General features: G+C 37.4%; 1 protein-coding gene across 1 annotated transcript in view; it reads right to left on the bottom strand.

Annotated features, from left to right (window-relative positions):
* Nucleotides 1-630: 630 nt before the first annotated feature.
* LOC101871284 (mucin-6) overlaps nucleotides 631-17,701 on the bottom strand; it is an 87,395-nt gene continuing 70,324 nt past the window's right edge. Inside the window, exons 11-30 of the mRNA XM_034061308.1 lie at nucleotides 17,620-17,692; nucleotides 17,215-17,352; nucleotides 16,267-16,428; nucleotides 15,231-15,325; nucleotides 14,479-14,611; nucleotides 13,338-13,587; nucleotides 12,176-12,228; nucleotides 11,961-12,070; nucleotides 11,061-11,212; nucleotides 10,191-10,332; nucleotides 9,634-9,744; nucleotides 8,354-8,539; nucleotides 7,658-7,897; nucleotides 7,122-7,278; nucleotides 6,295-6,435; nucleotides 5,701-5,763; nucleotides 4,653-4,700; nucleotides 2,368-2,550; nucleotides 929-1,198; nucleotides 631-665 (exon numbers count right to left, since the gene is read on the bottom strand). Of these exons, the coding sequence (XP_033917199.1) occupies nucleotides 631-665; nucleotides 929-1,198; nucleotides 2,368-2,550; nucleotides 4,653-4,700; nucleotides 5,701-5,763; nucleotides 6,295-6,435; nucleotides 7,122-7,278; nucleotides 7,658-7,897; nucleotides 8,354-8,539; nucleotides 9,634-9,744; nucleotides 10,191-10,332; nucleotides 11,061-11,212; nucleotides 11,961-12,070; nucleotides 12,176-12,228; nucleotides 13,338-13,587; nucleotides 14,479-14,611; nucleotides 15,231-15,325; nucleotides 16,267-16,428; nucleotides 17,215-17,352; nucleotides 17,620-17,692 (2,742 nt within the window). The remainder of the gene's footprint in view (nucleotides 666-928; nucleotides 1,199-2,367; nucleotides 2,551-4,652; nucleotides 4,701-5,700; nucleotides 5,764-6,294; nucleotides 6,436-7,121; nucleotides 7,279-7,657; nucleotides 7,898-8,353; nucleotides 8,540-9,633; nucleotides 9,745-10,190; nucleotides 10,333-11,060; nucleotides 11,213-11,960; nucleotides 12,071-12,175; nucleotides 12,229-13,337; nucleotides 13,588-14,478; nucleotides 14,612-15,230; nucleotides 15,326-16,266; nucleotides 16,429-17,214; nucleotides 17,353-17,619; nucleotides 17,693-17,701) is intronic.

Here is a 17,701-nt window from a genome sequence, read left to right on the forward strand (position 1 = left end):
ACTGGTCCTGAAGGGTACCTTTACACAGTTCAACACTCCCTGCCTCTTTCTAGAGGTCCTGAGGAAATAAAAGCCCCTCTGGATGTGCACATCTACCCTCCAAGGAGTTCCAGATTGAGCAAGAACATAATCTGGAAAAGCTGGGGTAAGTGAAGCAGAGTCTTAGGTCAAGGGCATCTCTCAGCTCTCTCTCACCTACTGGGACATGGTAGTGCAGAGTGGTTGCTTGGGTTCCCCCACTCTCTGTAAAGTAAGGAAGAATGAACATAAGTAGGAGTCTTACGAGTTCCCAGCCATTACAGTGGGTTGTGATACTACCTCAGAGGAAGCTGTAATTGCTGGTACAAGAAGATCCAGATGTGTGCACCCCAATCGTACTTTGTGGGAAATGCCAAGATTGGGAGAGAGTGTACGTGTGCCCTCTCACTAGAGCAGACTTCTCCACTGCACACTGTTCTACCCTCTTGTGTCAGCTGCTAAATTAGTAAATGACTAGTTTAGCAATTTAGCAATTCACGTTGTCATACAGCCACAGAGGAGACTGTCCTTTTTGGCATACTGAGTACCTGACATCCCAAAGTAAAATTTATTTCTTTATATATTTAATTTTGGGAGAATTTGTTAAAATGGCTAGGGAAACACATATTCTGCCAAGTTTTCATTGCCTAAATTTGGAGGAAGTGTAGAGTATGGCCTCAAAAAGAAATGCTAGGTTTAAAATGATATTTGGATGTTTGTTCCATTGGCAAGACACAGAAATTTTCATTTTTATTACACTTCTTCAGTTACCCATGTCCTTTCCAATTTATTTGCAATTTTAAGAAAACTAGTAAGAATTCGTGGGTTTTAGTTTGTTTTTTTTTAAATCCACTGGTGTGCATCTTGTAAATGGTGACTTCACTTGGAAGATACCAAAAGTCATATTTACCTTCTGTTGTTAGTTCAGGTTTGCTGAAAGTTGTGATCCGAGACGTGGTTTGAGTAGGTATTGAGGTGGTTGTAGTTTCCTTTTTGATAGTGGTCTTGAAGGGTGGTGAGGTGAACCTTACTTGTTCTGTCTCTGTAGAAGCAGCGGTTGATGAGGCAACAGGTGTAGGCTTTGGTTTAGGGGCCATAGCTCTTTTTGTTGAGGTAGTTATGGAAGGGGTACTGATGGATGTAGTCATGTTTGGTGTGGTAAAAATTGATGTAGTATGTTCTTTTGGAGTAAAGGTAAATAATGTAACATGAGTAATCAATTAATTGAATTTTTATAAATAGACAATTTATGAAGCTACCCATATTCCAGAAACCCAGTCTTCACCCTTGATCTTGTGAATATTTTCTGTGTATTCTTTATATTTATGTTCTCACAAGCTTGCCAAATCTCTCTCTACTTGTATTTGTTTTCTATTGTCTCATATCTTTCTTTGTTCTAATTTGCTGTAATTTTCCTGGGTTTTATATATTTTTTTCTAAGAAGTCAGCTTTTTTGGCTAAAATCTGTATGGGCTTTGCACAAATGACCATTTATTGGATATTCTTATGTTCCAGATCAGCCACAGATTAAGCTTTCCATAATTTGTACATACAAATTACAAAGCTATATACCATCATAGTATAGGACCTTCCTTGTCCCAGTGTAGAAATCATCTGTCACAATGGCAGCATTTGAAATTGTGTTTTGACTGCTATGGGACCTTTTTTTAACTCTGCTTTCTCTGTTAGCCTGGGTCCAGGATGGCTTATTAGTTGAAGTGCATGCTAGTGCGAAACTACGCATTATTACGAGTGTCTGCAGTCATAGAATCAAAAAGTAATTTATGGTGGAGGAATCATTCTCGTGGGAGCAGGACTCTAGAGTCCTAAACAAAGCTGCTGCACTGATACCTGTGTGATTCTGCTTTGGAGCCTGCTTACATTATTCAGAGTTAATAGGTTGGGTGCTCCCTGAATATGACTGCATAACTGAACCAGTTGTGGAAAAGAGCCTGAAGTTGAGCTAATAAATCCAGCTGGAGTTGAGCTGGTGCTTTGCTTGTAGAGCTTCTAATGTGCTTCTGGGATGAGGCACACAGGTGATTTTTGGTTGTGTTTTTAACCTAATGCCTATATCCTTCCTATTTCCATGCACTTTTGATCTACACTTCTGAATATTTCTGGTTTACAAACTCCTTGCTGGAGCTCTAGTAGGCTTTGCCTGCTTCATTACTTGTAGTCTTACATTTGGATATTGAGACAGCTTGCAGTGCTTTCTTAGTAGGGTGATATCTCAACTATATATAGAGTGATCTTATTATAATTTAGTTTAGACAGTAACATTAAACCCGACTAGTTGTTGACATTATTTACTATTATTTATTTTAGACAGTAGCACTAAAAACCTACCAGTTGTTGACATTATTGTTCCAAGAGGTGATGTTGGTGAAGTTACTGGAACTGTGATTTTTGAGGTTACTGTGGGATTTGTAGTCTCAATTGATACAGTAACCGCAGAAGAAGAAATACTAGGTACCATTGGTAGGGTACTTGCAGTAGAGCTTCTTGATACTTTAGGCTGCACTGTTGTTACTAAGAGACAAAAAAAAAAACAGGATAAAAAGTTCTTAATAATCTGTTCAAATTGAAAATTGCTTTCTGAAGTAAAAACACTCTTAATAACTATTAGTAGTAACTACTATTAAAAACCATTACCTTTTACATTAAACATTTTAGAGAAGTTATCCATCTATTCTTTTGCTACTATGTGCAGTGAATACATTAAACAGTAAAATGAAGAAAAATGCATAAAGCTTCTGCAGGAATTCAAGTGAATTTGCCATAAGTATTTGTTCATAGCAACAGAGATGGAATTGTATTTTATTATTCACTCAGCTGATAGTGTAAATTTTCCTAATACCATCCGACTTTGGAAAAATTAGCGGAATTTATGAAGACAGGCTGAGAAAGCTGGGGCTTTTCAGCCTGGAGAAGGCTGCGTGGAGACCTCAGGGCAGCCTTCCAGTATCTGAAGGGGGCCTAAAAGGATGCTGGAGTGGGACTCTTCAATAGGGACTGTAGTGACAGGACAAGGGGTAATGGGTTATAACTTAAACAGGGGAAGTTCAGATTGGATATAAGGAAGAAGTTCGTTGCTGTAAGGGTGGTGAGGCACGGGAATGGGTTGCCCAAGAAAGCTGTGAATGCTCCATCCCTGGTAGTGTTCAAGGCCAGGTTGGACAGAGCCTTGGGTGTCATGGTTTAGTGTGAGGTGTCCCTGCCCATGGCAGGGGGGTTGGAACTAGATGATCTTAAGGTCCTTTCCAACCCTAACTATTCTATGATTCTAATTTCTAGCAAATTTAAGATCAGTATATATAGATTCCTTTCCTGGATAAAGCTACAGGGATTTGGTATAGTTAGTCATGCATTTCCACTAAGACCTTCCTAAAATTGTGGAAGTGTTATACGGAGAGTCATCACTAGGAATAGTGATGAAGTTTTTGTAGAATCATAGAATATTTTGGGTTGGAATGGACCTTCAGACATCATGAAGTGCAACCACTCTTGCAACCAGCAGGGACATTTTCAACTAGATCAGGTTGCTCAAAGTCCCATACAGCCTGACATGTAATGGGCCATCCACAAGCTCTCTGACATCCTCTTCCAGTGTTTCATCATAGAAAATGTCTATCCAGTCTGAATCTACCCTCTTTTAAGGGTAAAACCATTACCTCTTGTATTATTGCTACAGGCCCCGCTAAAATATCTGCTTCCTCTTTCTTGTAAGCCCCTTTCAAGTACTGAAAGGCCACAATAAGATCTCTGTGGAGCCTTCTCTTCTCCAGGCTGAACACAACCCGAACTCTTTCAGCCATTCCTCATAGTAGAGGTGTTCCCTCCCCCTGATCATTTTTGTGACCCTCTTCTGCACCTGCTGCACTAGGTCCATGTTCTTCCCATACTAGAGGGCTCTACAGCTGGATGCAGTACTCCAGGTGGTGTCTTACTAAAGAGGAGAGGGGCAGAATCACCTCCCTTGACATACTGGCCCACACTTATTTTGATGCATCCCAGGACATGGTTAATTTTCTGGGCTGTGTGCGTACACGGTTGGCTCACATACTGTTTTTCATCCACAGGTAACCCCAAGTCCTCTTTAGGGCTGCTCTCAATCTTTTCACCCCCCAGTCTATACTGATACTGGGGGTTGCCCTGACCCAGGTGCAGGACCTTACACTTGGCCTTGTTGAACCTCATGAGGTTCACAAAGGCCCACTTCTTGAGCTTGTTGAGGTCCCTCTGAATGCATCCTACCCCTCAGGTGTGTCATCCACTCCACTCAGCCTGGTGTCATCTACAAACTTGGTGAGACTGAACTCAATGCCTCTGTCCATCAGAGACAAGACAAAAGTCCTTATTCACTAACAGACATATTTTATTACTGAGTATCTGGAAGTGCCTAAGCATACTCAGGAAACATTGTTGTCTCATAATTTTTTTTCTTCAGACATCTAGCAAGTATTTCTGGGTAAATTTTTACGATAATTATGAAACCAAGTTATTTTTCATTATTGCATCTCCTGAATGTGAAACTACTATGTCACACAAAAAAGGACATTGCTTACCTTAGATACACATACGAGAACATATATCAGTGTATACGTACTAGTTTGGTCACTACGTAAACTAACCTGTTGAAGGTGGAGATGTTTCAGGTGTGGTACTACTGATTGCATGTCCTGTTGGGTAAAGGTAAAAAAGGTAAAGTATGTGAATGAAAGCATATTAAAAATTCCAAATAAGGCAAATTTCAGATTGGATTCAAAGGACTTTGTTAATTAGTGAGATAGTCCTGAAAATGCTTAATATTACATGTTTCAGTGGTAAACTTTACATCGAAGAAATGACAAAGAAGTCAATATATCTTATAATAAAAATAATTAAGTTCTTGCTACCTTTCTTATGATTCTTATGCTTAAAGGAGTCTCACTTTTCAGGAATAATGGAAATACGCTTTTTGTTTAGAAATAAGATTAATCACTGGCTAAGATTCTGGTTACACAAGTTAGAATTCTGTAATGTGAGAAAAATTGTCCTTGGGTGTCTTTTATATCTATATGAAAAAAAACAAACTGTGCAGCTAGAAACTATCCAAAACATTATTTAATATGATATATTTTCATAGAAGTAAACTTCATAGGAATAAACCATAAGTTAAAATAATATATATCTTTAAAAAAACAAACAAAAAAAAAACTTTAAAAAGACATTTGCTAAGTAAATCCCATTAGCTAGGTCTGATCCTCTTCTGTGTGTTCCCTTTTTTTATGAAAGCATTTGAATATATCTGAGAGTAACAGCTCTACTGGGGCAGGCCCTCATGCAGAACAGAACACTGATTCACTTTCAGGAAGACCTCAATTTTTAAAAGTACTCACATTTACAATGAATGTAACTCTTCATCTTGCTAACTGAGATCAGCCAGAATTATCCAATTCTGTATTACAGCATTCCCCTCCCTAAATCTTCTTCTAATTAGTTCTTTTCATTCCTTTACTTACAACATGAAGTTTTACATACTAGCAATACAGTAATGGGGTTATTTTGAAGGAAACTTATGTTTGGATGAACATGGATTGAGAGGTACTAGGAAAAAAACCTTGAGAATACAGAATGTGTTAGTATTTTTTTCCAGTTACTGTACAGGAAGAGAATGAGTATTTATGGCTTGCTGCTTACCACATGGCATACATCTTTTCTTCTCATAGTCAAAGTATTCATCATGAGAGCAGTTGTAACAGCCTGAAGAAAGGGGAAGAGAAGTTTGATTTACATTTCTCAGAGAGCACCATTTAATTTATACGATTTATTATCTAGTATCTTAGATTTCTGTTACTAAAAATGGTATTGATTGAATGAGATAAGCATTTCCACTGTCATCCTCAGCAGAAGGACATGTTCACATAGTAATTCTTCTGCTTTCTCCAACTATATCCATTTGTCTAATAAAAATATTAACTGCTCTCTCCATGTTTTCTTACCTAAGTACAGCATATTCTTTTGATTTGGTGCAAGCCAGAGAATTTCTCTCCATAATAGACTGAGCTCAGTGTAAAGATAGATGTAATACAGGTACTGAATTGATTACGTATTTAAAGCAGAAATTGTAAGGTAAAGGTCAGCAAAACTTCTTTAAAGGTAGCATCAATCAGAGTATCACTATTTAACTGTGGTATGTCTGTTTTAAAAAACAGCATTGAAAACTGTTTTATTAACTGTTAACTGTTAACCACTTGTTATTGCTCCCTTGTTTACACTCGTATAGCTTATTACCTTCAATGTTGACATATTTGTAGTTTTGATTTGGACAATTACAAGGTCTGTAATGCCAGGTGCAGTTGTCATTGTTGTAGCCATAGGAATAAGCATCACCATTTTTTTCTTTATGAGAGTTGTAATACTCACAATAAACAGCTGAAAAAGGTAAAAGCAAGAGAGAAATAAGAGTTTTTCTAATTAACAACATGTTATTTTCAAAGAACTAAAGGGAAGACAAAATTTTGTCATTTAAATTATTAGCTTCAGATGTAAATTGAAATTTATGCTGAAGTAAGTTTTGTTTTTTTAAATGCACTATGAAAATATTTCCATTATTTTAAATGCATAATATAGGGGAATGTTGAAAAGAAATCATCAAAGATAACTCCAGCACTGATAACACTCATCCTCTTTTTCCCTCCATATATGGTGTTCTGGAATGCCTTGATACCTTTTTCCTGTTTTACAGTGTTCCAGCCAACACAGCTGTCTTTATTTCCTTTCTGTCCACACAGAAGATGATTTTATCATAGCTAAAATGCAACATAATCTTTTTCAACTTCATACTCCTTCTGCTGACAAACTGACAGTTCACTATGCAGTGGTAGCAAAGGAAACAGTCTGCCTTCCATAACCACATTATTTTCTTTTTCATCCATGGTAAAAAGAAATACAATATTTTGGTTTCAAAACCTAGTTGACTGAAGTCAGTTATTTGCCCATAGAGAAAATGCAAATTTGGAGGTGCTTATTAAGCAATTACCTATGTTACCATATTAATATACACACAGTTAGAATAATAAGCTCTTCAACTTTTTTAAAGAGAGCTTGAAGACACTTACGACAGAACTCAGGGGTCCTCCAGTCAATGCAGATACCTTTATCTAAGCATGCCATGGCATATACTGCAATGGCATCACACATGCATTCACAGTCCCCTCCAATGTCACAACCACAGGAGTCTCGAACACAGGCCTCATAATAGGGCACACGATTCACCTGCATTGGAACAATGAAGTAACTAATTTCTTAGGATTCTTCTGTGCCTATTTGTTAAGAAAGTGTTTTCCCTGAGCTAAACAATACATGTTCCATTAAATGAGAGTAATTTCTCATACTTAAGTCTTCATTCTTTTTTCACTCCGATATTTTTGACTTCTGAGTTAACGCCATACTTAGCTTTTGTGCTTACAAAAGGGCTGGTGAAGTGCAAACAAAAGGATGAAAGGATTAATGTAAATGAGGACCATACTACATTTTATGTATATTTTGTATTATAATATTTTGGGGAAGAGAAAATAAAGTATTGGAGTGTGAGCTTTTTTGGAAGAATATAGATTATGCTTATAAATAAAAAGAAGGCCAAATCAATTCTTACCTTATTGTGACAGGCAGAAAAGACTTGGCTGTTGATGATGGAACATGTCTTTTCTGCCCATGCTTTACGATAAGGGTTCTTGCTACAGGGGTCCACTACAAAGTATACATCCCCACAGAGAGGATTCTCTTTCCAAGAATTGACAAATTCCAATTCATTTGATGCTACATACTTGCTTCGAGTTTCAAAATCATCCTTCATATTGCCATTGTAGTTCCCACACAAACCACATATAGTTTCCTAGATTAAATGAAAGCAGCAACGTCAGTTCAGCAAGTTATAATTACTTGCTTTCCCTTTTGATTACTAATTTCCTATGCTTTAGTAGTGAATGTGATCTATAAATACTCTCTCATACATTCTTAGCATCTTGTGCATGAGGTTTTGTTCATCATTGGATGAATGTGTTTCTCCACTAAACTGTAAACTGTCCTCATTCAGAGATGTATTTTATACAACTGCATGGTTGAATTTCAAGCACTTAGCTCAAGAATTTCCTGAACGTAGCAGGGTAATCACTTAAAAAAATCAACCTTTAGTGAGAAATCTCTGCTGTTTTGGAAATAAGGATGAAAATGAACTGCTAGTAGCATCTCTGAAAAACTTCTGCCATCACAGAGTCAAGGCAACCTTCATCAAATGTGCAGTTCAATCTGAATTGAAGGATGGTCTACTGGCCATGTTATTCTGCAATACCTGTGTTTCTCTGGAGATTTTGATGAAGAAGTTCATGTGCTTATTCCAGATAAGAGTCATGTTGTATTTTCCTGGGATAATGACATCAAACATCAGATGAAGAGCATTCTTTTTCACATTATATTGTACTCCAGGATTTTCTCCGGATATAGTGAAGGTTTCATCTCGCAGTATGAATGTCAAATTCTGAAATAAAATTTATCTATTTATCTGGATGTTATAGCTTATTCAGTTTCAGTATTACCCTTATTCTGTGTCATACTGCCAAAGATCAGATGCTATGGTACTACAAACTGTCTTGACATTCCCACTGTAAAAAAGTCATGGCAACCAGGTGAAGTCCCTGAATGACTGGGAAAAGGGAAACATTGCACTCATTTTTAAAAAGGGTAGAAAGCAGGACCCTGGGCACAACCAACCCATCAGCCTCACCTCTGTGCCTGGGAGGATCATGGAGCAGATCCTCCTAGAAGTCTATGCTAAGGCACATGGAGGACAGGGAGGTGATTTGAGACAGCTGGCACAGCTTCACCAAGGGCAAGTCCTGCCTTCTATGAGGGAGAGACTACATCAAGAGGACAAGTGAAGTACTATGGATGTCATTGATCTGGACTTCTGTATGGTCTTTGACACAGTCGCCCACTACATTCTTCTCTCTAAATTGGAGAGATATGGATTTGGTAGATAAGGAATTGGCTGGCTGGTCACATCCAGAAAGTAGTGGTCAACAGCTCAAGGTCCAGATGGAGATCAGTGACAAGTGACATCCCTCAGGCATCTGTAATGTGGACCAGCAGAGTGTAATATCTTCATCAGTGACATACACAGTGGAACTGAGTGCACCCTCAGCAAGTCTGCTGATGACACCAAGATGTGTGGTGCAGTTGACACACCTGAGGGATAGGATGCCATTCAGAGAGACCTTGACAAGCTCAAGAAGAGGGCCCATATGAACCTTATGAGATTCGGCAAGGCCATGTATAAGGTCCTACACCTGGGTCAGGGCAACCCCCAGTATCAGTACAGTCTTGGCAGGGGAAATCAGTATCTTTGTACTGGCTTTCTGAATGGCTCCACATATGCAGGAAGTTTGGGGACTGAAACATTGACATGAGAATCAAAGAAAAGTGATGGCAATTCCTACTTAACCTGAAGTTCTAGGCATAGCACACTGTTTTACTTCCATCACTTCAAAGATACAGCTAAAGCTTCCAAAGGGGCAGCAAACATGGGCTTAAAATAACTATTCAGCTGTATAAACAGCAGAATGAAGATCTTACCCCAAGGTAAATGCTGATAGATCTGGAGCATGTAACCCCTGATTTCCCGCAGATGACATTCTCAGTAACAATTTTGAAAGAGGAAAAGGGTCTATTAACACTGCAGCCATCCTAAAAAACCCAACAAAACAAATGACAAACAGCAGAAAACCCCAAAAGTCTTCCAACTGAAAACAGAAATAAAAGTAAAGAAAGCTTAAAGTATCGTGACTGATTCTGCCTGTTTTGGGAGGCGATGACCTCTGATTTTTTTATTCAAACTGACATCACTTCCCTAAAAGATATAATTAGCTGGTACAGAATAGGTATATATCAATGACTTCTTAAACATGTTATTAAATCTAAAATTGGTTGTAATTGCATGAGAAAAAAACCTGTGTTTTGAGAAGCAAAGTCTAAAGTATTCAAATAAGCAGAAAATATAAAAACAGTGTTTATAAAGATTCAAGATTCTCTATTGAATATAGATGCATCCTAGGATATTTTCATTAGGCATTTAGATCAAGCTATTTCTTGTTGCTGAGATACTGCCAAATAAGCAGTAAGAGGCAGATTACCATAGCTAATATGTATTCACAGTTGCCATCAAACACAAAACGCTGTCCATCAAAAGTGGTGATGTGGCCTTCTCCATACAGATTACATGTTGAGGAACACACTGATTTCTGAACACATTTCCATTTGCCTTTTTTGCAAGTACTGGGAGTAAGAAGAGAAACCATATTTAGATTTCAAAGAGATGCCACCTAAACCTGCTTCTTTTTATATACATGCACTTTTACGGATAAGATGATAATTTAGTTAACTTGTGTACACTGTGACCAAGTTACAATTAATATAAGAACTATAAGTTATGGATTTTCTAGAAAATAAATTCATGATAAAGAAGAAAAGTAATTTTTGCTTTCTTTTTTCACAAAAGAAAGAATATAAAACTCATTTATTTTTGCTCTTACTGAGAACAGATGTCCTGTCCTGTGTAGTTTGTATGGTAGTGTTTTTTTAAAACTAGATTACTAACTGGAAAGGAGAATAAAATACATTGAGAATGCTGCTAAAGAGATGGAAACAAACTTTTGGGGGGGGTTATTTTCATCTATAGAAAAGGAGGATGATTGTGCTCTCATCTTTATTTAGGTGGAGCTGTTAAATTTTTGATCTTACATAGTTTATAGTTACAGGCCCTACTGGATGCCCTTATTCATGGATATGCATATGGCAGAAATTATCCCTGAAGCATGTATCATGACTCTTTTATCTATGCATATAGACTGTAAGATACTAAGATTCTCTTTATCACCTTTGTGCTTTGTTACTGTATTCCTTCCGTTCAGCTGTTGCCATCTCCTGCTCTCCTGTTAACTAGACACTGTAGTTGTATAGTTTAACAAAGCAGAGATTCCACAATGGAAAACTGTGTTTCTTACCAGATGTCGCATTCAGTTTGGATCTGTTCACCTTTTCCATAAGCAAGACCACCATATTCACATGGACACTCCTCAGCTGGAACACACCTGCCATCAAGATTTTCATATAGCCCATCAGCACAGACACAGCCGGATTCACATTTAGTGGGTATCTAGTAAAGATCAACAGATTGCAACATGAAATGTGAGGTGCATTTTATCTTCTGATATCTATGTGAATGGTGTCAAGAGTGAACCTGTGCTAAGTCAAAGTTTTGACTTGATTTCAGTTTTGTGATTTTTTTCATACTAATATACTAGTCAATTGAACTAGTTTCACTGAAGTTGTACAGTTGTGTAAGGTATTAAACATACTTGAGACACTCCTTCATTTTTACCAATCTTTCAGATAGAGTACAACAGAAGTTCTTTTATACCAAGGAAGCTTATTACAGTTCTTCCAATTACTCTGTTTCCTTAATGAAAATCCTATCAGAAGTCCACCTAGCCTAAATCTCCTGCATCCTGTGACCATCAGCAACACATAGTTGGGATAGAATAGAAAGTATAAACTTAATGTTCTATCAGCTTCCAGTGACATGCAGCTTATGTAGTACCTGAGCCAGAGATGATAGCCATGTAGCTAATAATCCTTAATGGATTTTTATTCTATTCAATTAATCAAATTTATTTTGTTAATTTATGTAATTTAATTCCTTTAACCACTCCTTGACTATATGTAAATTTTTAGTGTCTAGTCTGTGGAACGAAGTCTGGTGTTTAACTGTATCACATTAGAAGAAATATCTCCTTTCATTTCACTATAAGGAACATTAGAAGGAACATAGTCAAGTTCTAAATAACAACTAGAACATTCTTTCTCTCCCAAGAAGATAAATATCACAGAGCTGTGAAACTCACACATTCAATTCCAGTAGCAAGCATCTGACAGGTAGGGGCACATGCAGCTCCATACTTGTTTTCTAAACTATCAGAACATGATATATATTTCTTAGGAGCTCTGCAGCTTTCTAGGAAAAAGGAAGAAAACCAAACATGGCAGAGATTGTGAAGCAGCAATTTTACAACATGGGGAAAAAGAATATGTTTCTAAGTAAACCATATCAGACCCATACCTGCAGGATTTTGAGGTCTGCCTGTGCAACTTAACCTTCCATTAACGCAGTAGCTGGGGAGGGGGGAAAAAAAAAGGCATTTCAATGCAATTCAGTCCTAAGAAAGACATTTTAATATTTTGTGAAGTGGTTTCATGTTTCTTATCATTGGAAGTGTTTCATTTGTTACTAGCTCTGCATCCTTCAAAATGGAATGAGTCAACTTGTCTTTTTACATTTTGTAATGCACAATAACATCAGTTTTGAAAGTGAATAGTAAGCCATTCACTATTATGATGGCCTATCAAATAATTCTTGAGGCTTGTATATAGCTGTCCAGATGCTGCTGTTTGCTGTTGACAAAATCTCCTACCAGGAATAATCAGATCTTACATATTATTTTCTACTTTTTTCCTTAACATTTCCAAGCTTAAGGTAATTTAAATGCTTTTTGTTCATTTAAGAATATTTGTATTTTAGGAAAGGGCAAAAATGATTTCTTAAAAAACAGACCTTTAGTATTAAAAGTAAGGGAGAATGTACTGGAAATGGGTTAATTTTCTCTGTAGAAGCTTGATGGTGCTATGTTTTGGATTTGTGACCAAAACACTGTTGATAACATGATGTTGTTTTAGTTATTGCTGAACAGGATCAAGGTCTTTGCTTCTCACACTGCCCCAACAGTGAGTAAGCTGGGAGGGGACATAATCAGGACAGCTGACCCAAACTGGCCAAAGAGAGATTCCATACTATACAATATCATGCTCAGCAATTAAAGCACAGGTAAAGAAGGAGAAAGAAGGGATATTTAGAGTTATGGTGCTTGTCTTCCCAAGTAACCATTATGCATGACAAATTCAAGTTTCCTGGAAATGTCTAAACATCTGCCTGCTGAGGGAAAATAACGAATTAATTACTTACTTAGCTTTAATTGTGCATGCTGCTTTGCTTATTAAATAAGCTTATTTTTGCTTATTAATAATAAAGTTATTGAACTGTCTATCTCAGCCCACAAATTTTCTTGCTTTTGTCCTTTTAAATCTCTTCTGCATCTGGCTGAAGTGGAGTGAGCAAGCAGCTATGTGGTACTTAGCTACTTACTGACATTAACCCTCAACAGAGATACATGAAGACCCCTTGTCTCCATTTTCAGTGTGTTAATCTTCAAACTTAACACACTTACCAGGTAATCCCACCAGTTATTAGTGACTGGTCAGGCAAGATGTACTTTCTATCTTCTAAATAGCAAGGACAATAAGATTTACGAACACACTCATTCTTGTGGTTCAAGTACAGTCCTTGAGGACAGTGGCAGCCTTCAATAGGGATATCAGTTGGATGACACTCCAGGGCTCGGTTTGAGAGTGACAAGCATGTCCTGTCACATGCCTGAGTGTGGTAGCTGAATGTTTGATTGCCAGTACAAGTAATAGCTGTTAAACAAGACAAGAGTGTATGTTAAACTTCATTTACTTATCCTCTTCCTTGTGAAAGATAACTATGCCCCTAATATGTTCTTCACATTGTGTCAACAGCTTCAATGCTTAATGCTTCCTATTGATTCTCTTCCTGTGGATGGGGAGCTCTAGCAAAAAATATTTCAGAACAGGTCTTAACCCCAACCATGTAGCTGTTCTGAAGTTTTATGAAGGTTAAATATCTTATTGCTCCTTTGTGCATCTTAGAATAAAATAATGCAAAGAGCTTTGCAGAAATACCAATGTATTTTTGAGTAAATGTGAAACCTTTGCCTATGTCTAACTTGCATAATAGCAAATTTCATCTGCAGAATTTTTCCTAGTTCTTTCTTATCTTCAAGTGCAGTATAGCTTTGTTAATCTCTCTATTCCATCACTTAATTTTCAAGTGGTGGGAGCATCCACATGCTCACCTTAGAGCATATGAGTTATTTCATATAATCCTTTTTTGAAACAGAGTAGAGGGTATTCAGTAATTGGACATCTGTTATCCCATTTCTGCTTTTTCTCTCTGTTTTTTCTATCCACTACTTTCCCCATTACCATTAAGATGATTTGGACACTATTTAGAATACTGCTTTACCATTTATAGTTTTTACTGTGTTATGACACATTGGTGAAACCAGCAGCTCTTGGGAATATGGCTTTTACACCTGCTGGTTGGCCGACTTGAGCAATAAGTAGTTATTTTCTAATGACTGGCAAGTAGCTTTAAAATATGTTCTTGCTCTTATTCAGTTTCGTCTAGCTGAATCAAACATGGGAATATTTTAAATGGAAACAGATAGACCTGTATGCATGTATTAATCTGATGACAGACTATAAAGAATTGGTTCAGTGACTTACTACAGTTGTCCATACTGTTTCTCCAGTTCTCAAGGATTAAACCCATTGAACTGCATGTTCGTGCATATGATCCCAGAGCAGAACAAATGTAAGGAAAGGTCTCTTCATAATTACAGGCTTGGTAGACACATCTCTGAAACCAAATACATGGAGAAAACTCTGTTGCTAGGGAGCAGACATTTAGAAGTGCTAAACCCTGGAGGTATTTAAAGCTGTGTAGATCTCTTGTTTAGGGACATGGTTTAGCAGTAGGCAGTATCAGGTTTACAGTTGAACTCTATGATCTTAAAGGTCTTTTCCAACCTAAATGATTCTATGTAGACTTGCAAAGGTAAGTCAGGCAAAATATGTATTACTGCATAATAACTGATGAAAAAGATTAACATGAATAAAACATACTTAGTACCTAAAAATGCCTTTGTTTATCCACTGCTTTTCATTTCTAACTTTCAAAATGTTATGTGGAGATTGGCAAGTAGAATGAGCTCAATTACACACATGCGAAAATCTATACTTTGCATATTTAAAGTTGTCGACATGGAGAAGTGAAGCATGAACAAAAATACTTTCTGATTCATACGGATGGCACTGGTGCCTATTGCAGAATTTTAGTGTGGTGGAGGCATGACTTTCAAAAACACAGCTCCTTAGCTTCTATGCACTGCTGATCCAAATGAGTGGAATACTTTATATTAGGATGTTCTGGTCCGTATTTGGACTCCCTCTGTACAATGTCTATCATAATTTCCTACCTTGTAGAAAGGAATAGGGTTCACCACAGCATGGCATTTCTCGAACACTGTACCCTTCTTGGTAAGAATGGAGCAATGAGTCTCAGCAGATATTTCTAATGAAAGTAAAATGCGGACATTAAACAGAAAAAAATTAGGAAAAAGGAAAAAAATAAAAAGAATTCGAAAAAAAAAAGTCTGGACACACCACTCTAGCTGACCTTTTGGCAATAACAAACAAAAGGGCAGCTTCTTAGCTTGTTAGCTTGCAGACTATAGACTATACTTTTGCTCAAACAGCTCAGTAGAGCTTTTTATTTTGTTAAACCAATAGCATTAGAGGCTTGAGAATGTAAAAATTTCATTCACAGCACTTCTGAGCAAGACTAAGACATCTGTGGACACTGCAATTTCACTGGAATATTACCAAATGCCTCTCATTCATAATCTTAATCCCAGATCTCTAGATCTATGCTATATAAGCATAAATACTAGATAGGATGAAAAAGCTGGGGCTGTTCAACCTGGAGAAGAGCAGGCTGCGTGAAGACCTCATAGCAGCCTTCCGGTATCTGAAGGAGGCCTATAAGGATGCTGGAGTGGGACTCTTCATTAGGGACTGTAGTGATACGACAAGGGGTAATGGGTTAAAATTTAAACATGGAAAGTTCAGATTAGATATAAGGAAGAAATTCTTTCCTGTGAAGGTGATGAGGTACTGGAATGGGCTGCCCAAGAAAGCTGTGAATGCTCCTTCCCTGGTGGTGTTCAAGGCCAATTTGGACAGAGACTTGCATGACTTGGTTTAGTGTGAGGTGTTCCTGCCCATGGCAGAGGGGTTGGAACTAGATGATCTTAAGGTCCTTTCCAACCCTAACTATTCTATGATTCTACGTATCCTAGACATCAGAAATGTCTTGTTAGTGACAGAATTTGTGATGTTCAATTGTCTCAGTCTCTGCTTCTCTCAAACTCTCTCACTCCCTTGGTATGGGTTTATGGAAGAGCCAGACAAGGCTGGCTGGAGAGATCAGTTCCAACAGGGTCGTCTACTTACTGTTCAGTTGACTCAAAGCACAAGGGTCAGTATCTCTCTCTAAAGCAGGATGGCAATTTCCTGCCCTCCAGGAATCTACAAACAAGGATGCTGTCCCTTCAGTGATATCCATGCTAGTCATGAAGTCATCTGTAGTGTCTCCATTGTAATTGCCACACAAACCTAATAACATTAGAAATGCAAGGGATGGGGGGAAATTAAATAATGTACACAATGGTCTATGTTTCATTCTATAATAGTGAGAAAATGGATTCAAAAGTTCTATATGGAGTGTCAATGAATACTATCAGTCAAGCAGCTAGAGAAATTTGATTATCTACACATTCAGTCACTGAGCCTCTGCCTCTTCAAGTTAAGACTGCCCACTTCAATGACAAATTCATAGAGAAGTTTTGGGGTTTTTTTAGAAAAAAAGGCTTTTTCGGTGTTTTTAAATCATGTGAAAGAGAAAGGCCATGAAATACTTTTGTAGTTACACGTTTTCTTATATATATAATATCTGTAAAGACAAAGAATATACATTTAGACTCTTTTAAAGGCCAAAGCCTCTTTGTAATTCCCCACAGACAATTAGAATGCAGGATACGCCTTTGTGGCTAATATTGCTGTGGAATAAAAATAAACACCTCCATCAGGTGCTGAGAAGCTTTTAAATTCTTAGGCTCATTGTCCTTACATGTCCTGATCATGTACTGTGTTCAAAGAACCACGTGCTCCAAAATGTAGAGACCACAGAGACCAGTTTGTTGCCCATTCTTGTGAAGTAAAGTACATAGTGAAAAAGGCACACATAAAACACGTGAGATATCATACTACACAAAAAATATCACCCATCTAATTTTTTTATTTCAAAGTTACTAGCAAAAGAAATATACTAATTTCTTAAAACTGCTTTCAAAATTGCACTTCCTACATTTTTCTCCTTCACATGGGGACCAGATTTCTTACCTAGTGTTCTGTCTTTGAATTGTGGTCCAACTTTAACATAGGCCTGGAACACAGGTGTCGTTTGAACTACAAGTTCCAGCCCAAAGGTAGTATACATTTGAATGTACATCGAAGACTGTCTGAAAATAGTGATGTCTCCTAAAAGAACAAGGAAATTTAGAAACAGAAATTTTGATGCATAGAATATTGCAAAGTAATTATTTCAATGCATATGTAAGTATTCTAGCATTCTATGAGTCATCTTTTTCCACACACAACTCTCCACAGAGGGACAAATGCAATGGGAAAGATTTTAAGCTTCCTCTAAAAACTCTGTTACTGGCAATTGTGAGAGAAGAGATGCTGGGTTGTGTAAAACAGACATTTAATGTAATTTTGATTTTACATATATTCCCATTTCTTTACCTGATCTGTAAGGTAGCCGCTTAAGTTCATCATCGTCAGTAAGAAGTTCATTCTGAGAAATCACAATTTTGTCCTGTAAGAA

The sequence above is a fragment of the Melopsittacus undulatus genome, chromosome 4 (assembly GCF_012275295.1).
Source record: "Melopsittacus undulatus isolate bMelUnd1 chromosome 4, bMelUnd1.mat.Z, whole genome shotgun sequence".
In the NCBI taxonomy this organism is placed as follows: Eukaryota; Metazoa; Chordata; class Aves; order Psittaciformes; family Psittaculidae; genus Melopsittacus; species Melopsittacus undulatus.